This window comes from Apus apus, chromosome 4 (genome assembly GCF_020740795.1).
Source record: "Apus apus isolate bApuApu2 chromosome 4, bApuApu2.pri.cur, whole genome shotgun sequence".
Lineage (NCBI taxonomy): Eukaryota > Metazoa > Chordata > Aves > Apodiformes > Apodidae > Apus > Apus apus.
The window spans coordinates 40848700-40869269 of NC_067285.1; the positions used below are offsets into that span (position 1 = coordinate 40848700).

A 20570-nucleotide genomic window follows, 5' to 3' on the forward strand; every position below is an offset into this window, starting at 1 on the left:
CACTGGGAATTAAATCAATTGAGTAGAAGCCATTGTCTGGGTTGCCCAACACAACTTGCTGGCACAACCCCTCCAAGCAGTCTGCTAGTGTAACTGTCTCCTTTTCTTGTTCTGGGTCACAGCACACCCCTCCACTTAGTACCCTGCACTTGTAACAGTACGTGGATTTTGCTGGTAAAACACACTCAGAGAGCTTTGAAACAGATGCTTGTGAAGTTGTTCATGATGAGAGGAAAACAGTCATGCTGCTTCGGGTTTGATAAAGATCATATCTGTTTGTTTGGGTCAGTGAATTTGGGCAAGCCAAAAGGTCAGTCTGATGCTTGTCTTGGAATGAAATCTACTGAGCTTGTGCTGAGCTTTGCTGCAGCAAAAGTCTCAGAGAAGCAGCTGTTTAATCTATGTTCATCAGCACTGCACTGCAGTGTTTGGCAGCAGTGGAGGCATTGTCCCTGTGTTTGTGTATTCATTTCCCCCACGCAGGCTGTGTGTGTCACTACATGCCAGTTGGACTCAACTGAGTCATGCTGCTGCCTGGCAGCCCAGCAGGTTCCAAGAAAAGAGATTAAAATGCCCTGATTCCATCTGACCATCAAGTTGTGTGTTCCTCCGGCACACCACAGGCTGCACACAGTGAGGAAGCTGTTCTCATAGAGGATGTGCAAGAGAGACATGGGGACCTGGTTGGTGCTCCCAGAAAATAAGAACTTGTCTGAACTTCCTGCCTTGGGGAGCTCCTGAGTCTAATGTGTTGCTCTTTCAGTCCATCAGCTTGATTGAAAGGGGGAATCCCTCGAGGAGCTTGGAGAACGTTTGCCGCTGGGCGTATCAGCAGCAGAAATCGGACCCCAGTCACTCTGAGCACCACGACCATGCCATCTTCTTAACCAGGCAAGATTTTGGGCCCGCTGGTATGCAAGGTAATGCAGCTGAGCTGGAGCAAAACTGTCTGGACTTGGTGTTTCTTGGCTGGCGCTGCCAGAGAAGAGGAACAATTGGAAATGGCTTTGTTATGGGATCATATGACAACGGGATCTCACAGCAATAAGCACCATAGGCCTTTGCACAGCAGATACTGAGGGGAGTGTTCAGTTTTAAAGGGGTATTGAAACCTGGTCCTGTGGGGGAAAGCATGTGCACTCATCGTAACACTCAGTTCCCTGTCCTGGCTTTGGGAAGGCCCACGTCGACAGCCTGAGCATGTAGTCTTTTCTCTGTTGTGGAGAGAAAGTACTTCCTCCCTTTCATTTTGCCTGCTTTTTAAAAAGCAAGTAGCCCTCACCACAGCAGTCCTTGCCATTTCTATCTAGCTGTAGCAGATTACAGGTCTATTTCTGAGATGCAAGTAAATAGCCATTTACTTTCTTCAAACACCAAGTGTTCGTGTGGGTGTGAAGGGGTTACTTGGAACACTCAACACCCTTTGCATTCAACTTCACTTTCACTTTTTTTGGTTGTTCGCTGTAGATTTCTTTTTCTAGATAGTGTGCCAGCTCCTTCCATACTTACCTTAATGTTTCTGACTCAAAGAACTACTAAGGGGAAGTAAATTCACAAAGTGTGATTTATGGCAGTGCAGATAAAGAAGAGTCTGGGTGAGACTGTGTTTTGGCTGGCTGGTCAAAGTCTTAGAGATTTGTGTTTGGTACCACCAGGTTCCCTTCACCTCTCAGGGGAAGATAAAGGTCTGGGTTCTCCTTCAGGTCTGGGCTGACATGCCTGGAGTGAAACTGGTTGGGTTAAGATGTTAAGCAGACTTCTCTGTCCTCAGAAAGCTTTTAGCTTTTCCTGAGGAGAAGACAGGCACTAGGCAGCAGGCAGGATGTAGATGAAGGTGCTAATATGAAGACATGCAAGAAATGCCAGCTCTGCTTTTTAATTGAATGGGGATCTTGTGCATTTGGGTGGTAGAAGTCTTAAGTGCCTGAAGGAACACAGATGCCTGTGGAATGGATCCTTTTACTATGTTTGGCAGCAATTGCAAAGACAGAGGAAAAATTGACAATCAAAGGAAGAGAATCCTAGGTTCTTCTTGGCTAGTAAGTTTATGGGGGGGGTCTTGTTTAAAATAAATGTAATGGGTGAAAGATTCAGACATGATTTCTCTCCATAGGATATGCTCCTGTCACTGGCATGTGTCACCCAGTCAGAAGCTGTACTCTCAACCATGAGGATGGGTTTTCATCAGCTTTTGTTGTTGCTCACGAAACCGGTCACGTGTAAGTGCAACTTTTACAGTCAGATTGCCAACAAAATATGGTGCTGCATCTCCTGCTTGCTTTGAGTGGCTTGATTTAAATGGCTGTATGGATGCTCTCCTAACTTTATTTCCATCCCCTTGGAATGCATTAGTGGGTTAAGCTATGAAGAGGTAAGGGGGGGAAGAAGGGAAGGGGAAGAGAGAGGGGGAACTTGTTTTGTTGAGGGTGAGGAAGAGGAGTAAGAAGCCTGGAAGGGTTAGGCAGTGGAGACAGTAGCTTGTCAAGCATCCTGAACTTCTTCCTTCTCATGGACGGAAAGTGCTGATGTGTTAGATTGGGCACCTCTTCAAGAATGTTGAGTTGGGAGTAACTGATGAAGCAAAGATCTCTGTTAGCTGTCTGGATGAATTAATGTCAAACCCTGAGGATGTGATTTTTGTCTTCCTTAAGTAGAGCAGGCTACTTGTGCAGCTCCCTGGGAGGAACCCAGCCCAACTGGAGATGACCAGGTCACTTGCATATTAAGCTGCACCAGGTGCACTCTTGGAGCTGTAATGTCCTCTTTGGAGATGCAACATGATAACTGTTAGCTCTATGTTTAAATAGGTGCTCATGATAAATGAGTATACAAGCATGAACAATTCACTGTCTGAATGTACTGCTCCCTAATGAGCAGAATTGCTGTTTTCCTTAATGCAAAGCACAGGAAATCCTCATCATCTACTTAGGTCATTCCTGGCGTTGAGTAGGCAGAGAGTCCTTATGTTTTTGCCATCCAAGAAGATCAGTTTGAAATGCAGGTGGTATCTGTAGAATGCAAAGAACAATTTCCTTTTGCATAGTGAGATGTGCATAAGCAGCTGTTTTCTTTACAGTTGTTGTACCAGTTGAAGAGCAGAAGCTGCCTGGGCTCTGATGCTGGTTCTTTGTTACAGGCTGGGGATGGAGCACGACGGGCAAGGGAACAGATGTGGGGATGAGACAGCGATGGGGAGCGTGATGGCCCCCTTGGTCCAGGCTGCCTTTCACCGCTACCACTGGTCCAGATGCAGTGGCCAGGAGCTCAAAAGATACATACAGTAAGGCCCATCAGCACCCCTACTCCTTTTCCCCTCAGGTCTGTAATAGAAAAGCCACCAACCAGGAGCAGTGCTTCCTCACGGAGGGCTGTGCTCCACGCCCATGGCGTCCTCGGGGGGAGCATGGCAGGCAGTCTCTCTGGTAGGTTTTGTGTCAGCTGGTGTATTCCCTAGGGTTTTGATTTCTCCAGGAGTTAAGCTGTGAAATTGGCAGGGTGAAGCCCTTTTCCACACCAAAAGGTGTGGAAGAGAGAAGGCAGTATGCGTGCTTGTGTCTGGATTAGGGTGAGAAGTAGAACAGATCTCTCTCCTCCTGCTCCTGATCTCTCTCCATGTATATAGCTCTTCATCCAGTTCTTACTCAGGCTTCCTCTTCCATTGCAAACAGCTGGGTTTGCCAGTCAAAGCTGAATGAAACCATGAGTTGACCCACATCTTCTACAGAAGAAGCCCTGTTTGTAACATAAAGCATAAAATAGTAACTGATGGAGACCTTGGAGCTCAAAGTGAAGTATCCCAGTGCAGGAGGAGCAGCCAACATGGCTATTTTAGACATCAGAGTTACACAGCAGTGAAAAGAAAGCAACCCTTACTCTTGCCCTTTGCTTAGGCAGGGCTTCATCCCCATGAATACAGCAGATGTCAGGTAAGGAAGCCTGTTCTCAGACCACTGTTGTGTTTCAAAGCACCATAAAGTCAGTGCCAAATCCCCCTGTGACTACAGTGGGCTTTCTGGTAGGCCTTACATTAGGACCAGGTCAAAGCACGTGGAGATGTTGCCCTTTGGCACCGAGAGTGGGAGTGACAGGAAAGCAAAGTGCCAATTTCACACCTATGGCTTTGCCAGGGAAAGGCTGAAGATGCCTCCGGCACATGCAGGGATTTTGCTGTAAGATCTTCCCATCCAATGCTCTGCCACGTTGCACCAGGCAATATTCCTGCAGATGGGACTGTCCGTGCTTGGGGTGGCAATAACGACGTCAACAGGACAGAAGACAGGTTGGAGAAAGGGAGTTTTGCCTTGCTAAGAACCAAGTACTTTGATCTGGCTGATCTTCTGGTGATCTTTTTTTTGTTTTCCCCCTGTGTCTTTCCGCAGCTCTTATGACTGTCTTCTTGATGACCCTTTTGAGCACGATTGGCCCAAGCTTCCTGACCTGCCAGGCATCAATTATTCCATGGACGAGCAGTGCCGCTTTGATTTCGGCGTCGGCTACAAAATGTGCACAGCGGTACGTCCCAGGCAGCCCCTTTGCACAGACCCACCTTTGTTCAGGCTGGTTGGGATCAGGCCTTACTGAAGAGCTGCAAAATCCACCTTTCCTCCTCAGCGAAGAGCAGTAGTTGAAACAGCTCTCTAAAGAGGCGGGGGGTGTTTAGGGGTGACACCCAGCCAAGTGGTTTAATATCTCCTTCTTTCCTCTTCTCACCAGCTCAGGGCTGGGGGATGCAGGGAATCCTTTCCTTTCTTCACTGCCCTTTTCTTCCTGAAGATACTTCCTGGTAGTCATGTGTATGAGATGAATTGAGTGGGTGGCTTGAATCCTTATCTGAAAAGTATAAATCATCTAACGTTGAGTTTCATCTCACAAATGTTCTGCATTCCAGTTCCGAACCTTTGACCCGTGCAAGCAGTTGTGGTGCAGCCACCCAGATAACCCCTATTTCTGCAAGACTAAGAAAGGACCTCCACTCGACGGGACAGAATGTGCCCCTGGGAAAGTGAGTCTTGTGGTTTTGCTGTGTTTGTACTGACAAACCAAACAAAGAGCAGTCGTGTTCATGTGGGCTGGAGGGCACAGAGGAGAACAGGGAGTTGCCCAGTGTCCCCTGGATGGAGCTGGAGGAAGGGAGAAGAGGGGAGCGGTGCTTTCCCACTGAGCTCTTCTGCCAACTGGACCAGGTTTGCTGTAGTAGTACAGAGTGAATTTCAGACCTAGAAACCCCAGTTGAGGTGTAACACGTTCTCAGGCTCTTCTGTGGCCTTTCTGTGGTGTTTTTTTGGATTCTTGTCCCATCTGCAAGGTGTCCATGAAGCATCTTGAGGAATCCAGGGGGCAGATAGTGCCGTTACTGTGGGACAGCTTCTTAGCGCTTGTGGTCCAGACGTCCTGTGGCTAAACCTTTGTGGAGGCTTAGGAGTAGCTCTTTCTTTTTCCATGTTAATACCCCCAATAATATATGTCCTAATTAATTTTTAATTATAAAATTATGCTCAAATGTTTGTTTAGCAAATGCCGTGTATTTTGAGATACTGGACAGCCACTTGTAGCCAGCAGCAGAGCAGCACCCTGCCCAGTGACGAGCCCTCTGTGCCAGCCTATTTGCATAAGTGTGATATTTGGCCAGTATGAGGGTTAAAAAAAAAAAAGAAAAAGATGAGCTAATCCTCAGCAAAACCTTTATCCTGCTAATATTGAGAACATCAACATTCCTTCAAAAAGGTGGCAGCAACTCAGACTCAGATGAAACAGAGACTTATGTAAGTTAAGTGAAGAGGAGGGTGGAATGTGTTGGGCTTCATGGAGGGGTTCAGGGTCAGGTTCAGCTGTGCTGCCAGCTCAGGCACAGAGCAGACTGCCTTCAGGGGGGTCGGGTGCTCTTGGGCCCATAGACCCTCACCCCATTGTCCCCAGGGAAGTCTCTGCTTGCAGCCTGTTCTGCAAAATATCCCTTCTCAGCCCACGAGCTCTCTATTTCTTGAATTGCACTGTGATGATCCGTTTGGTGTGAGTTCTCTTTCTGTTCTCCCCTGTTCTCCTTGCCCACTTCCTCTCAGTGGTGCTACAAAGGTCACTGCATGTGGAAGAACTCCAACCAGCTGAAGCAGGATGGCAACTGGGGACCCTGGACAAAGTTTGGCTCCTGCTCACGGACCTGTGGGACGGGAGTTCGCTTTCGAACACGCCAGTGCAACAATCCCATGTAGGTGGGGGTGCCAGTCAACAGGAAGTTGTTACCCGTTGAAATGTCACTTGCATTTTGGATGGAGTCTGCCAAAATCCATCTTGTGTCCCAGCCCCTTGGAACATGGCTTTTTTGCAGGGAGCCAGGATCATTTGTAAAAGCCCAAGTATTTCTAGAGGAAAACCATCCCAAGGATTTAGCTGAGGTGTCAGAGAGTGAGGAGTACTTGGGGTGCAAGCTCAGCAAGCTGCAGGAGAAACTGAATCTCTACTTGCAAACCCAGGAGAGGCAGCATGTCTGTGCACAGGTGTCACTGCTGCATTTTAGCATTGGCCCTGATGTCCCCTGGGCCAGCCCAGAGGCTGCACTGCAGGTGTGTCCCTGTGCAGCATGACTGCTCTGGCCCCATTCCTGCCCCTTCCCAAGTGCAGGGTTGTCTCTTCTAACAGAAACTTCACGTAAGACAGAAGAGAGGGGTTTAGAATCTCTGGAGTGTTCTTCTCTTGGCAGGCCCGTTAATGGAGGTGAAGATTGTGCCGGTGTCAATTTTGAGTTTCAGCTCTGCAATACAGAGGAGTGTCCGAAGCACTTTGAGGACTTCAGGGCGCAACAATGTCAGCAACGCAATTCCCACTTTGAGTACCAGAGCAGCAAGCACCACTGGCTGCCCTATGAGCACCCTGACTGTAAGTTCTGTGATTTGCCTTTCTACACCTGGGTCCTGCAGCCTCCCAGAGTTTGTGGGGGTCTTGTTGATCAGTTGTGCAGAGACCAGAAACACTCAGGGTGTGAGCGAGTGCAGGGGAGACTAAAAAGCAGGGAAAACGATTGGCCCCAGCAGGAAGGAACAGGTAGCAAGTTTCCCCAAGCCTTCCTTGGGGCTTCCCTTGACTTTCATTCTCCTCTTAGTGAGAACATGATGTAACAAGAGGCTTGAGGCTCTCAGCTCCTGCTGGAAGAGTTGGTGGGTGCTCAAGAGCGTGTAGTGCACGGCACTGTTGAGCTCTGGCTCTCTGCTGTTGGGGCAGCATGTGGAAAGCTGCTGGCTGGGTCATGGACAACCCTTCCTGCCCTCTCTCCTTTTTATCCACCTGAGTGAAAAGGGCCAATGTTTGATGGCAGCTACTGAAAGTATGAACAGTGTTTTTCTAAAGGTGTGACTTGAGAAGTCCTTCTTAGTATTTGCCCACTCTTTTATAGATCCACCTGCCTCGGCCTGAGTCTGTCTAACATTAATCTAACCCAGTAATTGCCTTGAGGGCCAAGGACAGCTTCAAGCACAAAGGCAAGTTCCTAGTTCACTGAAAGGTGCTGCTGAGCTGCTGGCATTTCTTCCTCAGGTATCTCCTGAGGTCTATCTCTGTGTAACTGGGTACAGGGATGGCTGAGTCTGATTCAGAAACTAACCAGGAAACACATGTTCAGCTGGCGTTTTCAAAAGAGGATAAAGGGAGTAAGAGACCCAGACTCTCTGTGCTTCTCACCTGGCTTTAGCACCATCATCTCACAGACTCGTTTCAATGCATCCCTGTGATTTTGTAAACTCAGCCCCATTCCAACAGGATGGGAGTGAAAGCTGCTTTCAGAATGGCTGAGAACCCAATCCTAGGAGCCTCTTTGGAAGGGAACTGATACCTGTGAGAACAGCTCCAAATGATAGACACATAACCCACAGAGAAGCAGAATTGTTCCTTTATCCCCCCCCCAGCTGTCTGGTAAAGGTCCTTTCCATCTGTGCCATGTTCTGGTCATGCCTTCTGTCTTTCTGAAGCACATCTGGGTTGCTTATAATTTATACAGTGACTTCTCTGTCCTTGCCACACAGCTAACAAGAGATGTCACCTCTACTGCCAATCCAAAGAAACTGGAGATGTGGCTTACATGAAGCAGCTGGCACACGATGGGACTCGCTGCTCCTATAAAGATCCCTACAGCATTTGTGTCCGCGGAGAGTGCGTGGTGAGTGGCAGCTGCCCAGCCAGTCTGAGCTGTGCTGTGTTCCACAGCAACCCTGCTCAGAACCAGTCAGAACAGCCAACTGACCAGAGACAGACTTTGCAGATGTTCCTAAATGATTTGCAGCATCATAGTCCTCATCATCCCTGCAGATTTCAATGAAATTAGAGCGGGGGCACATGCCTGTCCCATGGAAACACTCTGCTTCTCTTCAGCTGGTTGGTTCATTTGTCTGATTTGTGTTTAGTTTCATGTTTTAGTTCTTTTCTCCCAAGTAAATAATGACAGGATCAGAGGGAATGGCCTGAAGTTGCAGCAGGGAAGGTTTAGATTGGATAGGGGAAGAATTTCTCTACTGAAAGACTGGTCAGGCCCTGGAACGGCCTGCCCAGGGAGGTGGTTGAGTCACCATCCTTGGAGATCTTCAAGAAACATGTAGATGAGGCATTTCAGAGCATGTTTTAGTGTCCAAGGTTGCGGGGTGGGGGGGGGGTTGGTTAAGTGTATGTGATTGTTTGTGTTTGTGTGGGGTTTTTTGTTGTTGTTTTGCTGTTTGTGCTGATGGTTGGACTGGGTGATCTCAGAGGTCCTTTCCAACCATGACGATTCTGTGATTCTGTGTCTGAAAAGAATTGTCTCTATTTTTCTGACTTTCCCATCTTTCTTAGTCTTGAAGTACAGTGAATATAAACCAAGAATCACTTCCTATTTTTCACATGAAAACCATTATCCCACACCAGGTTTGCAAGTAATTTGTGTTTAAATAAAAGATATGAGTGTTGGGAGGTGATTTCCTCCGCACATTATTTTTGTGATGCCTTCCCATTGTAACTAAAACCAACAAGCAATGACAGAGCCTTCTCTTCTTTTGTTTTTTTTTTTTGCTCTTCCTTCTGCAGAAAGTGGGCTGTGACAAGGAAATTGGCTCCAACAAGGTGGAAGATAAATGTGGTGTCTGTGGGGGGGACAACTCCCATTGCCGAACCGTGAAGGGAACCTTTACCCGCACTCCCAAGAAGCTCGGTAGGAATCACCTTGTGCATCTGGGTCTGGTTTCTCTTGTCTCTGGTGTTTCTGTCCTACCAGCTGCTTCTGCAGAACCATCAGAAGTGCCACCTCCTTTAAGTTAGCAAAACACAAGTCGTAAGCTGGAGTGCAGAACAAGTGGTAAAGACATGACCTCTTGAAAGCAGGGTGCTGTTCATGTCCTTGGAAGGGCCTGTTAGGAGACAGCTGGATCAGTTGAGTGGATCGAGCAGTGCTCACCATGTTTAGTGCTGCTTGGTGGTGGCTAAAGCCTGGCCAGACAACCTTGGTGCTAAGTAGGGATACACTGAGTTGTGCTAAACAAAACAAACCATTCTTTGCACAGAGAAATGCAGAGGGAGTGGAGATGCTTTGCCTGACACCGAGGGCAACAAGCCTCTCCATAGAAGGACTAAAGGAAACATGTTTTCTCTCATTAAAGAGATTAAGCTTTTCACAGGTTTGTCCTCTCAAACCTAAACTCAGGAGTTTCAAATGGAAGTCTGAATTTCTGGGCATATCAAATGAGCCTCGACATGCTCATGTCAAATTGTTTTTTTATGGTGCCTTGTCAGAAATTGCAGCCCCTTAGTCAAGTAAACAAAACTAAATTCAGCCAAATTCAGAGTCACATCTAAAAGTGTTCTGGCAGAAATCCTCATGTCTGTCTTACACCCTTCAAGTTGTGTGACTGGGGACAGAGGAGAGCATTCTGCTAGCTCAGAACTGAGAATGACCTGCTTAAAATTTTCGGACTTCACCCAGAGGTATTTTGCAACACAGTTCATGTAAAAAATAATTCAACGTCTCCTTGAACTTCTGCAGAAATTTCTGTTTTGTCAGTTATTTGTTGAGCCAGGGCAGTATTGCCCTGTACATTTTGCTGTGACTTTTATATTTTAAGGCTTCCCTGTGTTGCCTTTTTTTTCAGTTTGGGGAGGCTGCTCAGGGAAGTGCATCTCCTGCCTGAGTGGGAGCAGTCATGTCAGGAATATCTGTCTGAAATAAGTGTTTTAAGATGAAGCAGAGAAAGGCCAAGGGTCAGAGAATGTAAATATCTGCATTAGCAGTTCAGAGGCTGGTAATTGCTGCCATGAAGCAAGCTTGACTGCAGCATTAGTGTCTAGATTTGGACAGCGAGCAGGCAAACTGAACTTCGGAAAGGAGAAGTTAATGTCTGGCTGGAAATGAAAGACATAAAATATTCTGCTGAAAATATTAATGATTACAAACAAACTGGAAAAGTTTACTGTTTGTAATTATCAAATCACAGTAGAGAGCCTTTTTTGGAAGGGATGGTTCCCTGGAGGCTGATGGATTGGAGACAGAATAATGCAAGAATCAGTCAGACTTTTGAGAGTAATGGACTTTCTGCTTAAGGGACTTAAGCCCAGGCCAAAACGTGCTACTGACCCCACCACCTTCTGGCTCAGCTTTTCTCCCCATTGGGCCCTGAGACCCTGGGTGTTACCCAGCAGGGTGAGGACAGGTGAATGTTTGCTCAGTGTTTGCAGTGCCTGGGGAGCACAGCAAGGCCAAGTGACAGACCATGTGAGGAGAAAGTGCAGGAGAGACTGCTGCTGATGGGTCACCTGTCTGCAAGTGTTGATGGAAGTGATAGAAGTGTTTATGAAATGTTTATTGTTTGACAGTAACTCTGGCAGTCTAGTCATTAAAAAGACAAATTGAACTCTTCCAACAGGAAAACATTTAAGCAAGAGGTGCCAAAAAGAATTCAAGTTTCTGGAAAATGAAATCTGCAAGTATCCACCTTAAAATCACCCACCTGACTTTTCACTGGCCTGACTTTCATTGACTGTGAAAATGTGCTGGATGTGTCTGATTTGGCCTGATGAGCCTTTGAACAGGGACCCTAATTGATACTCGCCCCCTGTACAGACCATCTGGCTCACAAATGTAGTCAATGAAATCCCAGGCCTTGGCTCCCTCAGTGCTCATGGCAGATGTTCTGTTTAAGGGCAGTCGAGAGGAGCCTTTTCCTTGCCCAAAGGAGCTCGCAGTCTTTCCCTTTCTGAAACAAAGAAGTCTAGAAACACACTGGGTAAGTTCTGAGTGCTTGCAGAGAGAGAGAGGCATCCATGGCAACTGGAGAGGGCTTGCTGCAGGTCTCCTCTCCACCCTGGCACCAATAGGTATCTCCAAATCAGGCAAAAGCTTCATGTTTCCTATGCTCTAAGGGCTTTCCATGAGAAAGTGGGCAAGGACTGGGTGTGCAGGCACTCGCCAGCCAGGGCCATGGTTTCACATATCCAGTGCTGCTCTTTTTCTTCACTCAGGTCTTGCCGGGAGCTGCAGTGTGTCAGGTGCCTGCAGCTCCCCATGCACCCATCAGTCCAGCTCCCCCAGGATGAAACAGAATTACTGAAATGCTCCCTTTTGTGCTTGTAGTGCCCAAAGAACAAAGTTCTGGGCATGTCTGCATTGCTGTTATAGCAGGGCTGGGTTGCTCAGGAAGATGGCACAACTGAGTACAAAACAGAGAGACACTTACTCAGCTCTTCAAGAAGAGATTTATCATCATTACATCTGCAGGTGTTAAAGTAAACAATAGAAATACGAGTAAGCCCTGCACTCAGAGTGCTGATGATGCTCTTGTTTAAAACCCAATGCAGCAGTTCCTGTGGACAGTCCCTAAGAGGGATTTTAGTCTTCCTAATGACAATACTTATCTAATTCCCTGTGGCTTGTACTGATCAATAACTGAACTTTAAAATAAGAGTAATTTTCTTTGTGCATTTAGCTCTGGAGAGTTGAATTCAGCCCCATGGCTTCAGCAGAAGCAGTTTAATTGGTGCATTTTACATTCACAGCTGCCAATAGTTTGGGTGAACTTGCACACAGACAAACCTTTTCTGATGTGCAGTGACATTGCACTGTGCTGTGTCCACCTTTCTCCAGTCTTTGGTGTCTCAGAAGGAAGCAGACACACTTCAGACCTTAACATGACAGCAAGTAACCACAAGCCTGGCTAAAGAGTGAATTGGGGAAAATAATCAGGAAGAGTTGTGTTTTCCCCTGCTGTGCTGAGGAACATAGGAAACATAGTTTTGCCTGAACTGCTGATTGATATGGCTGGTAGCAGTGTAGCTAGTCAAGTGACAGATGGATTTGTAACTGGTTTCTCTTCTCTCCCCTGAAAGAGAAGAAACACCAGGAGGTGCTGTCCAACCTGTTACAAAGCTCTTTACTCCGTTTCTTTCTGACACTGCTCTCAGTTGGTGATGGATGCCCTCTTCTCCAAGAAGCTGGATCATGCAGTGCGCTCCTAACCATGGCTATTACTTTTCTTTCCATCCCTGCTTTCTCCATTGACTACTACACATGCCAAAGGGTACCTTAAGATGTTTGACATCCCTCCTGGTGCTCGACATGTGTTTGTCCAAGAAGACGAGGCTTCTCCTCACTTTCTTGGTAAGTGTTTCTCTCCTCAGGTTTGGCTTTCAGGCATGCTGAGCAGCACGGGGCAGTCATGCCAAGGAACCTGAGAAATGAGATAACCACATTGAAGTGTTGGGGGTAAAGACCTGCATCCAAAATTGCATGGGAGGGACTGAATCCTGGCAGCCTAAGCTCAGCAAGCAAACGTTTACTTCCCATTTGAATTCTTCAAAGTACTTAACTGGTCCCAGTTTGCATGCTTACTAACAAAAGGTTGTCATCACTCATATTTCAACAGGCACTGCCAGGGTAAGAGCTGCATGTTCTATCATGTGGAGCAAATTCAGTATCTTTAATTCTTACTTGCTGCAAATTGTAAGGAACAGCTATTTTAATGGCAAGAAGATTGGGGAACTCGTGCTACATTTACAGTCCATTTCATTTCAGATTTTCCTCGCAGAGGACAGTTCATGCTGTTGTCAAGCAACTCGTATCTTACTCCTTAGTATTTTCTAACAGTTAAGGAATTTTTAACTCCCAGTACAGGGGTGAGACCTTCCAAAGGCCTTTTAATCAGCCCCTCATGTGCTAAGGCAGTGTCTGGATTGTAAACCCTTCAGGCAGAGCTGGATGAGCTCCTAAAAAGAAGTAGGGATAGAAAAGGAAAAAAGGAATAAATAAAAAGAAATTGTTTCAACTGTGATAATGTTCAAGGAGGAAACTTGGCTTTTGAGGTCAAAGAGCTTCATTTGGGAAGAAGCACTGCTTGATAAGAACTTTCAAAGCAGCTTTGCTTGGACAGCCAGTGGCTCCATGGAGCTGCCCATTAGGTACTGCAGAGCCCCTGCACTTGGATTGCTACAATCACGGGAACTTGCAAGGTTTAAAAACCTGCCTGGTTTTTGTTCATGTTCTACAGTGCATTAGAAGAAGGTGTACAAAAGAAAAAAATGAGAGTCCATCTTTCATCTCTGTAGTGTACTGGCCTCTAGTTGGAGCAGAATAAGAATGAGAAAGAATAAGGATAGGAATAAGAATAAGAATAAGAATAAGAATAAGAATAAGAATAAGAATAAGAATAAGAATAAGAATAAGAAACCACACACTACATGACTTCTAAGATGTGGTGCAGGAACCCAAAACCAAGCAAGGATTAAAATGCTCCAGCCCTTTGCTTACTGATTTTATGGTATGTACATAGGTACACAAAAGAAACTAGTATGGCATGAAAAAGTTGTCCTGTTCATAATCTGAGGACAGTAAGAGATGCACTGAAAGTCTCCTGAGGTGTCTGCTGTATGAATTGGCATTCCAGAAATGCTGGTTTTGGTCTTAATGCAAATGAGAAGGATGATTGATTCTGAAGTTCCTTGCTGCTACCCGTGCTTCTGAGGAACTAAGCTGGTCTGTGAAACATGCACAGAGCATGGGAAGAGGTGCTTCAGTGGATCTTTAGTTCTATATCCAGATCTCATTCATGTCCATAAGGAGGTACCAAATGGAAGCCAATCTGTCAGTGCATCTCTCATGAAACTGGAATTTGGAGGCCAGCACTTGTTGGTGTGTTGGGTTTATTTGCAAAAGACCTTCTAGAATAATCTCCTGTCAAGCTGGAGATGGCATGGCTTAAGCCACCATGGCTGCTGAGGATGTGGTGGCAGGCACGACTGGCACTGTTTCCACTCCTTCTAGCAATTAAGAACCAGGCAACGGGACACTATATCCTGAACGGGAAGGGGGAGGAGGCCAGATCCCGCTCCTTCATCGACCTGGGCGTGGAGTGGGAGTACAACATTGAAGATGACATTGAGACCCTGCACACGGACGGGCCCCTGCACGACGCCGTGGTGGTGCTGGTAGGTTGGTTGCTGAGCAGTGGGGAGCTGGTGGGTTTGTCCTCTTTGAAGAGCTCGTGGCCAGCGCGGAGCACTTGGGGTAAGACACGTGCTGAGGAGATAGCTGATAGACCTGAGCCTGTTTCTCACCAGCTGTGACATGTTGCAGACCACTGTCTTGTCAGTGCAGCAGGGCTGTGGCCACCAGCAGCCCAGTATGGCACTGTCAGACATCAGTGGGACACTGTCCGTGGGCCAGAAAAGGGTGCTGCAGGTCACACCATGGGTGAGAGCAGCCGTGCTCTTTAGCCGAGGAAATGTGGCAGCACCATCCTTTCCTCCTAGGATGGTGGTGGCCTACGTGGCCAGCTTAAAATGCTAGTCTAGAATTACTTCTCATTTGAAATGGCTCTGTGTTGATCTTACTGTTGTTAGTTCTAATTGTGAAGACAAAAAACCCAACCTTCCCCCCAGATAGTTAACGAACCGTTTCCATCTTTCCCCTAAGAGCTGGGCCTTGATTTCTTTACTTTGCAAATGACTAAATAATAGCTCTGGTGTTGTACCACTCTTGACATGTGATTATTAATAGATCATTCCTCGGGAGAACGACACAAGATCCAGCCTGACCTACAAGTACATCATCCATGAGGATTCAGTGCCCACCATCAACAGCAACAACGTCCTGCAGGAAGAAATAGACACTTTTGAGTGGGCATTGAAGAGTTGGTCACAGTGCTCCAAACCCTGTGGTGGAGGTAAGTGGGGGGATGTAGCATCTCCTAGTAATGAATGACTAATTCCCCAGAGTGAAAATTAAAAGTCACTAAAAGTGACTGCTTTAGAAATCTTGCCCTTCCTTTTTTTAAAAAAAAAGCACTTTGGCATTTTGGGTGCCTAAGCTTAAAATATCTGAAATGCCTGATTATTCCAAGGTGTCACACTTCCAGCTGAGAAAGGACAAGTCCTTTTGAGGTGTTGAAATTCAGTACCCAAAGCCACTTTGGAAGTACAGACTCAGAGGTTGAGGCTGCTGAGTGTTCCTTGTACTGATGATGTGTACATTGCTCTTGAGCAAAGGCTGGATGGGGAGTGCAAGTGTCAAAGTCACCTGAACTCTTAGGTAGAGCAGCTGAGCAGGAGATGAGTTCTGGGAGCAAGAGTGCTAAAAAGAGGCTTGGGTTCTTTCCCAGGTTAGCCAGTGACCTGCTGCTTGATGTTAGGGATGTAATTTCCCCGTTCCCTGTGCCATGATTTGTGTGTAATGCAGAGGTGAGATTAAGGGGTGGTAACTGTCCCTTCTGGCCTTAACAACTTGTCACAGTGTCGTGTCACAAGCAGCATCCACAGAACTCTGTGCAGCAATCGCATGCCTGACAACTGAACAGATTGTGAGCATGTTTAAATACTTGTAAAGCCATTTAATAGGCCATAAAACTTGGCCTTAGACCAACAGTTGTATACGAGGACCTGGTTTTCCTGATTTGTCTGGAATATTTCCCAGGGTTCCAGTACACCAAGTACGGATGCCGCAGGAAAAGCGATCACAAAATGGTTCATCGCAGCTTCTGTGAAGCCAGCAAAAAGCCAAAGCCCATCCGTAGGATGTGCAATCTCCAGGAATGCACCCAGCCTCTGTGAGTATGTCCCATGTCACCAGAGAAGGGATTTGCTCCCCGGGGGTAGGTGTGGGAGTTAACCCTAGCCAGGGTTGTCAGGATGCTGACTGCTTTTGAATTCCTGCGCTACGGATGGGTTTTCCTGCCTGGATTAAGGAGGCTACTGATCATATGGAGTGGTTGCATAACCACATAAAGAGGGGAGATTTAGGTTAGATATTAGGAAGAAATTCTTCACCATGAAGTTAGTAAGGCACTGGAGTACTGTGTCCAGTTCTGGAGTCCCCAGCATAAGGACATATGGAGCGCCTGGAGCAAGTCCATAGGAAAGCCACGAGGATGATCAGAGGGGCTGGAGCAGCTCTGCTGTGGAGGCAGCCTGAGAGAGTTGGGGCTGTTCAGCCTGGAGAAGAGAAGGCTCCAGGGAGACCTTAGAGCACCTTCCAGTGCCTGAAGGGGCTCCAGGAAAGCTGGGGAGGGACTTGGGACAAGGGCAGGGAGGGAGAGGACAAGGGGGGAATGGATTAAAACTGGAAGAGGGAGATTGAGTTTGGACATCAGGAAGAAATTCTTGAGTGTGAGGGTGGTGAGACCCTGGCCCAGGTTGCCCAGGGAGGCTGTGGCTGCCCCATCCCTGGAAGTGTTCAAGGGCAGGTTGGATGGGGCTTGGAGCAACCTGGTCTGGTGGGAGGTGTCTCTGCCCATGCAGGGGGGTTGGAACTAGATGATCTTTGAGGTCCCTTCCGACCCAAACCAGTCTGTGATTCCATGATGCAGAGGCAAAACATTGGATGCTAAGGGCTAGCAGCAGTGTGGATAACAAGTGAAAGTGGTGATGGCATCTGACTCCTTTTTTTTTTTACTTCCCAGCTGGGCAGCAGATGAGTGGGAATACTGCACAAAGACCTGTGGGAATTCCGGCTACCAGCTCCGCACGGTGCGCTGCCTCCAGCCCCTCCCCGAGGGCACCAACCGCTCGGTCCATTCCAAGTACTGCAGCGGGGACCGCCCCGAGAGCCGCCGGCCCTGCAACCGCATCCCCTGCCCTGCCCACTGGAAGGTGGGGCCCTGGGCTGAGGTAGGAAGCGCCGTCTCCAGCTTCTCCTTTCCCTGCACAACCCCCGCTGTTCTGCCTTCCCCAGAAGTGTCACATTTCTTATCAGAGAATCATGAAGGTCGGAAGGGACCTTCAAGATCATGAAGTTCCAACCCCCCTGCCATGAGCAGGGAACCACCAGACCAGGTTGCACAAAACCTTGTCCAACCTGGCCTTAAACACCTCCAGGGATGGGGCATCAATAACCTCCCTGGGCAACCCATTCCAGTTCCTCCCCACCCTCAGAGTGAAGGATTTCTTCCTAATATCTAACCTAAATCTCCCCTCCCTCAGTTTAAAACCATCACCCCTTATGCTGTCACTGTCTTCTCTGATGAAAAGCCTCTCCCCAGCTTTCCTGGAGCCCCTTCAGGCACTGGAAGGTGCTCTAAGGTCTCCCTGGAGCCTTCTCTTCTCCAGGCTGAACACCCCAACTCTCTCAGCCTGTCTCCAGAGCAGAGCTGCTCCAGCCCTTGGGTCATCTTGGTGGCCCTTATAACCTGAACTCTTGGAATCAGAGTTCCTGCAAGTGTTGATGCTTTTAGAATGACTCAGGAGCAAGCAGCTGAATCTTACAGCTAATTCAGTGAGCAGAGAGTCTTCTCTGCCTTTTGTGTTCTCCTTATGTTACATTGTCAAGATCAGGTAGAATAAGTAGCAAAATTCCTAATATGCCCTAGTAATAAATGTAACATTATAGAAACACTGAGACCCACCCCTCTGTGTCCAGCTCTGGAGCCCTCAGCACAGGAAAGACATGGAGCAGTTGAAGAAGGTCCAAATAAGGACCACAAAGATGATGAGAGGGCTGGAGCAGCTCTGCTCTGGAGACAGGCTGGGAGAGTTGGGGTGTTCAGCCTGGAGAAGAGAAGGCTCCAGGGAGACCTTAGAGCACCTTCCAGTGCCTGAAGGGGCTCCAGGAAAGCTGGGGAGGGGCTTTTCATCAGAGAGGGCAGTGATAGGACAAGGGGTGATGGTTTTAAACTGAAAGAGGAGAGATTTAGGTTAGACATCAGGAGGAAATTTTTCCCCATGAGGGTAGGAAGGCACTGGAACAGGTTGCCCAGGGAAGTTGTTGATGCCCCCTCTCTAGAGGTGTTCAAGGGCAGGTTGGATGAGGCTTGTGCAGCCTGGTCTGGTGGGAGGTGTCCCTGCTCATGGCAGAGAGTTTGGAACCTGATGATCTTGAAGGTCCCTTCCAACCTTCACCACTCTATGGCCACTCTATGGCTCTATGAAAGCCAGAACCAAGGATAATACCATCCTCCTCCTCTGCGTATTTCTCCGCAACATCTACCTTCCCTAAACTCTGCTTTTCAAAAACCAGTTGCTGAAATGTTGCCTGACCTTGGGGCTGTTGGAGAGACATGACTTTTTGCTGTGCCAGCTGAAAACATCCTGAGTTGTGTCTGTCCCACAGTGCTCAGTGACCTGCGGGGAGGGGACGGAGACCCGGCAGATCACCTGCCGCGCCGGGGACCGCTGCGCCGGGGACAAGCCTGAAGCTGTCAGGCCTTGCAAACTGGCTCCCTGCCACGGTAAGAGAACCTCTCCTGGTCTTCTGGCCTGCAGGGGGGTTGGTGTGGCAGCTCCAGGCACAGCAGGGGCTGGCTTGCACACCTGCTGAAAGAGGGGTTGGCTTGTAGACCTGCTGAAAGAGGAGTTTAGACTCCTTCGACTTGAGTTGCGCTCGCAAAAATGTGTTCTAGGGGTGAAGGTCAATCCAAAGTAGGTGCTCCTTGGATAAGTCATCCCGGGATAAGTTATACAAGTCTGTCAGTTGAGGAAATGAAAATAATATCTACAAATTGCACCCCAGGGCATTAATAAGGTTCCTGGGGATCTCATTACATTGTTCTCATGGAATGTTTTTAACAGATTTTTTTAAGCTTCTTAAGACAAAAACCTTTCTTCCTTGGAGTCTGTGACTCCAAGAAGGTTTGGGAGTGATTTTGTTTTTTAAATCCTAGCCCTGATGACTAGCTGGTAGAAAAAACAGGGTAAGAGTTCTTAGAAGATGCAGTGTGTTTTCCCACAGTGCATCAAACTGCTGGCCACAGGTCTGTGCTCTTCCTTGTCTTCAGTCAGTGAAAGAACTGGAGCAGAGCACGATTCTGGCAGCAATGGAGAGTTCCAAAACCTCGTATCCACTAGGTGGAGCAAATCACTGTCTGTGACTCTACAAATTCAAAATCCTGTTTTTCACTGGTGATACCAGTGTTTTGATCTTGTACCTTAAGCATCACCTTAAAGAATCAGTACCTTAAGCATCAGTTGGGATTTTCTTGAACAGCCAGTGTTAAATTCCTGCCTTTCAGAATTAAGCAGGTCACAATCTTTTTACTCCCTGTGAGAGCACCACAGCTCTCCCACCATCATAATACTCAGAGCCTCTGACCTATAAGACCTGTGATCTCCTTCTGTGGAGTATAAGCAATAGGTGCCCTTGCACAGGCCCTTTGCAAGTTGCAGTTGAATCACCTTGGTTAATACTCACTGGGTTTTACGTTTTGGGATGTTTAACAGGCCCCCCTATCTTGCATGCCCCAGTGAGTGAAGGATTTCTGTCATTAAGGGGGAGCCCAGTTGGGTTCTGAAACCCCAGGGACATTTCCTAAAGAGGGAGGACAAAGCAGCACATCCCAAAACCAAAAAAAGAGTGAACAAGTGGTTGCTGATCTGTCTGGCCCTGATGCAACAAACCCAGAGCATGAGCTGAGCTTGTGAAAACAATGTGAGCTACAAGGGCATGGAGAGCTGCATCCAGCCAGAACATCTGACACTGGCCACAGGTGGTGGGATTTCTTTGGCACTATCTTAGCATTTCTCTTCCATTTCGTGAAACAACAAATGTCTGTGTATGGGAGCAGAGACACCGGCTCTTCCACCACGTGCCTCAGTGGAGCTGAGTCTGTGGAAAAAAGAGGACACCTCCCATAGGTATTTCACTTCAATTTGATATGTCTCTGTGATTAGAAGGAAACAGGAGGCAGGAGTTTATCCTGCAGGTCCACACCAGTCACCTGAGCAGCAGTCATCCTTCTGTGGCTGTGCCAGATGAGAAGAGTGGGTTTTTGTGATCCATAGACAAATAGATGAGCTCCACCAAAGAGCCCGTTACAGAACAGCCCCTCCAAAAGCCTTTTGAAAGTTAACAGCTCAAAACTGTCTCTGTTGGCAACACAAGGTACAGAATGAAAAAGAAAGCAAGCAGGTTTGTTTTGCATTCTAGTCCTTAAACACCAGCTTTCAGCATGATTTCTCACAGGGATGGTGCCAGAAAGCAATGCACTTCGAGTCACAGTGATGCCTCCTGCAGGAGCTGTGTCAGTCCTGAAGTCCAGTGGGAACATTTTTTAGTTGATCTAAATTAGCTTCACCTTCTCAAGATGACCTTGGGAGCCCATGCACTGTCTTGTGTCTTCTGCTCTTAGTTACCCTGAAGGGAGTAG

General features: G+C 47.5%; 1 protein-coding gene across 1 annotated transcript in view; it reads left to right on the forward strand.

Annotated features, from left to right (window-relative positions):
- ADAMTS3 (ADAM metallopeptidase with thrombospondin type 1 motif 3) overlaps window positions 1-20570 on the forward strand; it is a 102827-nt gene that overhangs the window by 78644 nt on the left and 3613 nt on the right. The window contains exons 7-21 of the mRNA XM_051618777.1: window positions 764-920; window positions 2114-2219; window positions 3137-3280; window positions 4380-4512; window positions 4889-5002; window positions 6060-6205; window positions 6698-6873; window positions 8013-8146; window positions 9043-9166; window positions 12521-12601; window positions 14261-14424; window positions 14996-15161; window positions 15908-16040; window positions 16893-17100; window positions 18539-18656. Of these exons, the coding sequence (XP_051474737.1) occupies window positions 764-920; window positions 2114-2219; window positions 3137-3280; window positions 4380-4512; window positions 4889-5002; window positions 6060-6205; window positions 6698-6873; window positions 8013-8146; window positions 9043-9166; window positions 12521-12601; window positions 14261-14424; window positions 14996-15161; window positions 15908-16040; window positions 16893-17100; window positions 18539-18656 (2104 nt within the window). The remainder of the gene's footprint in view (window positions 1-763; window positions 921-2113; window positions 2220-3136; window positions 3281-4379; window positions 4513-4888; window positions 5003-6059; window positions 6206-6697; window positions 6874-8012; window positions 8147-9042; window positions 9167-12520; window positions 12602-14260; window positions 14425-14995; window positions 15162-15907; window positions 16041-16892; window positions 17101-18538; window positions 18657-20570) is intronic.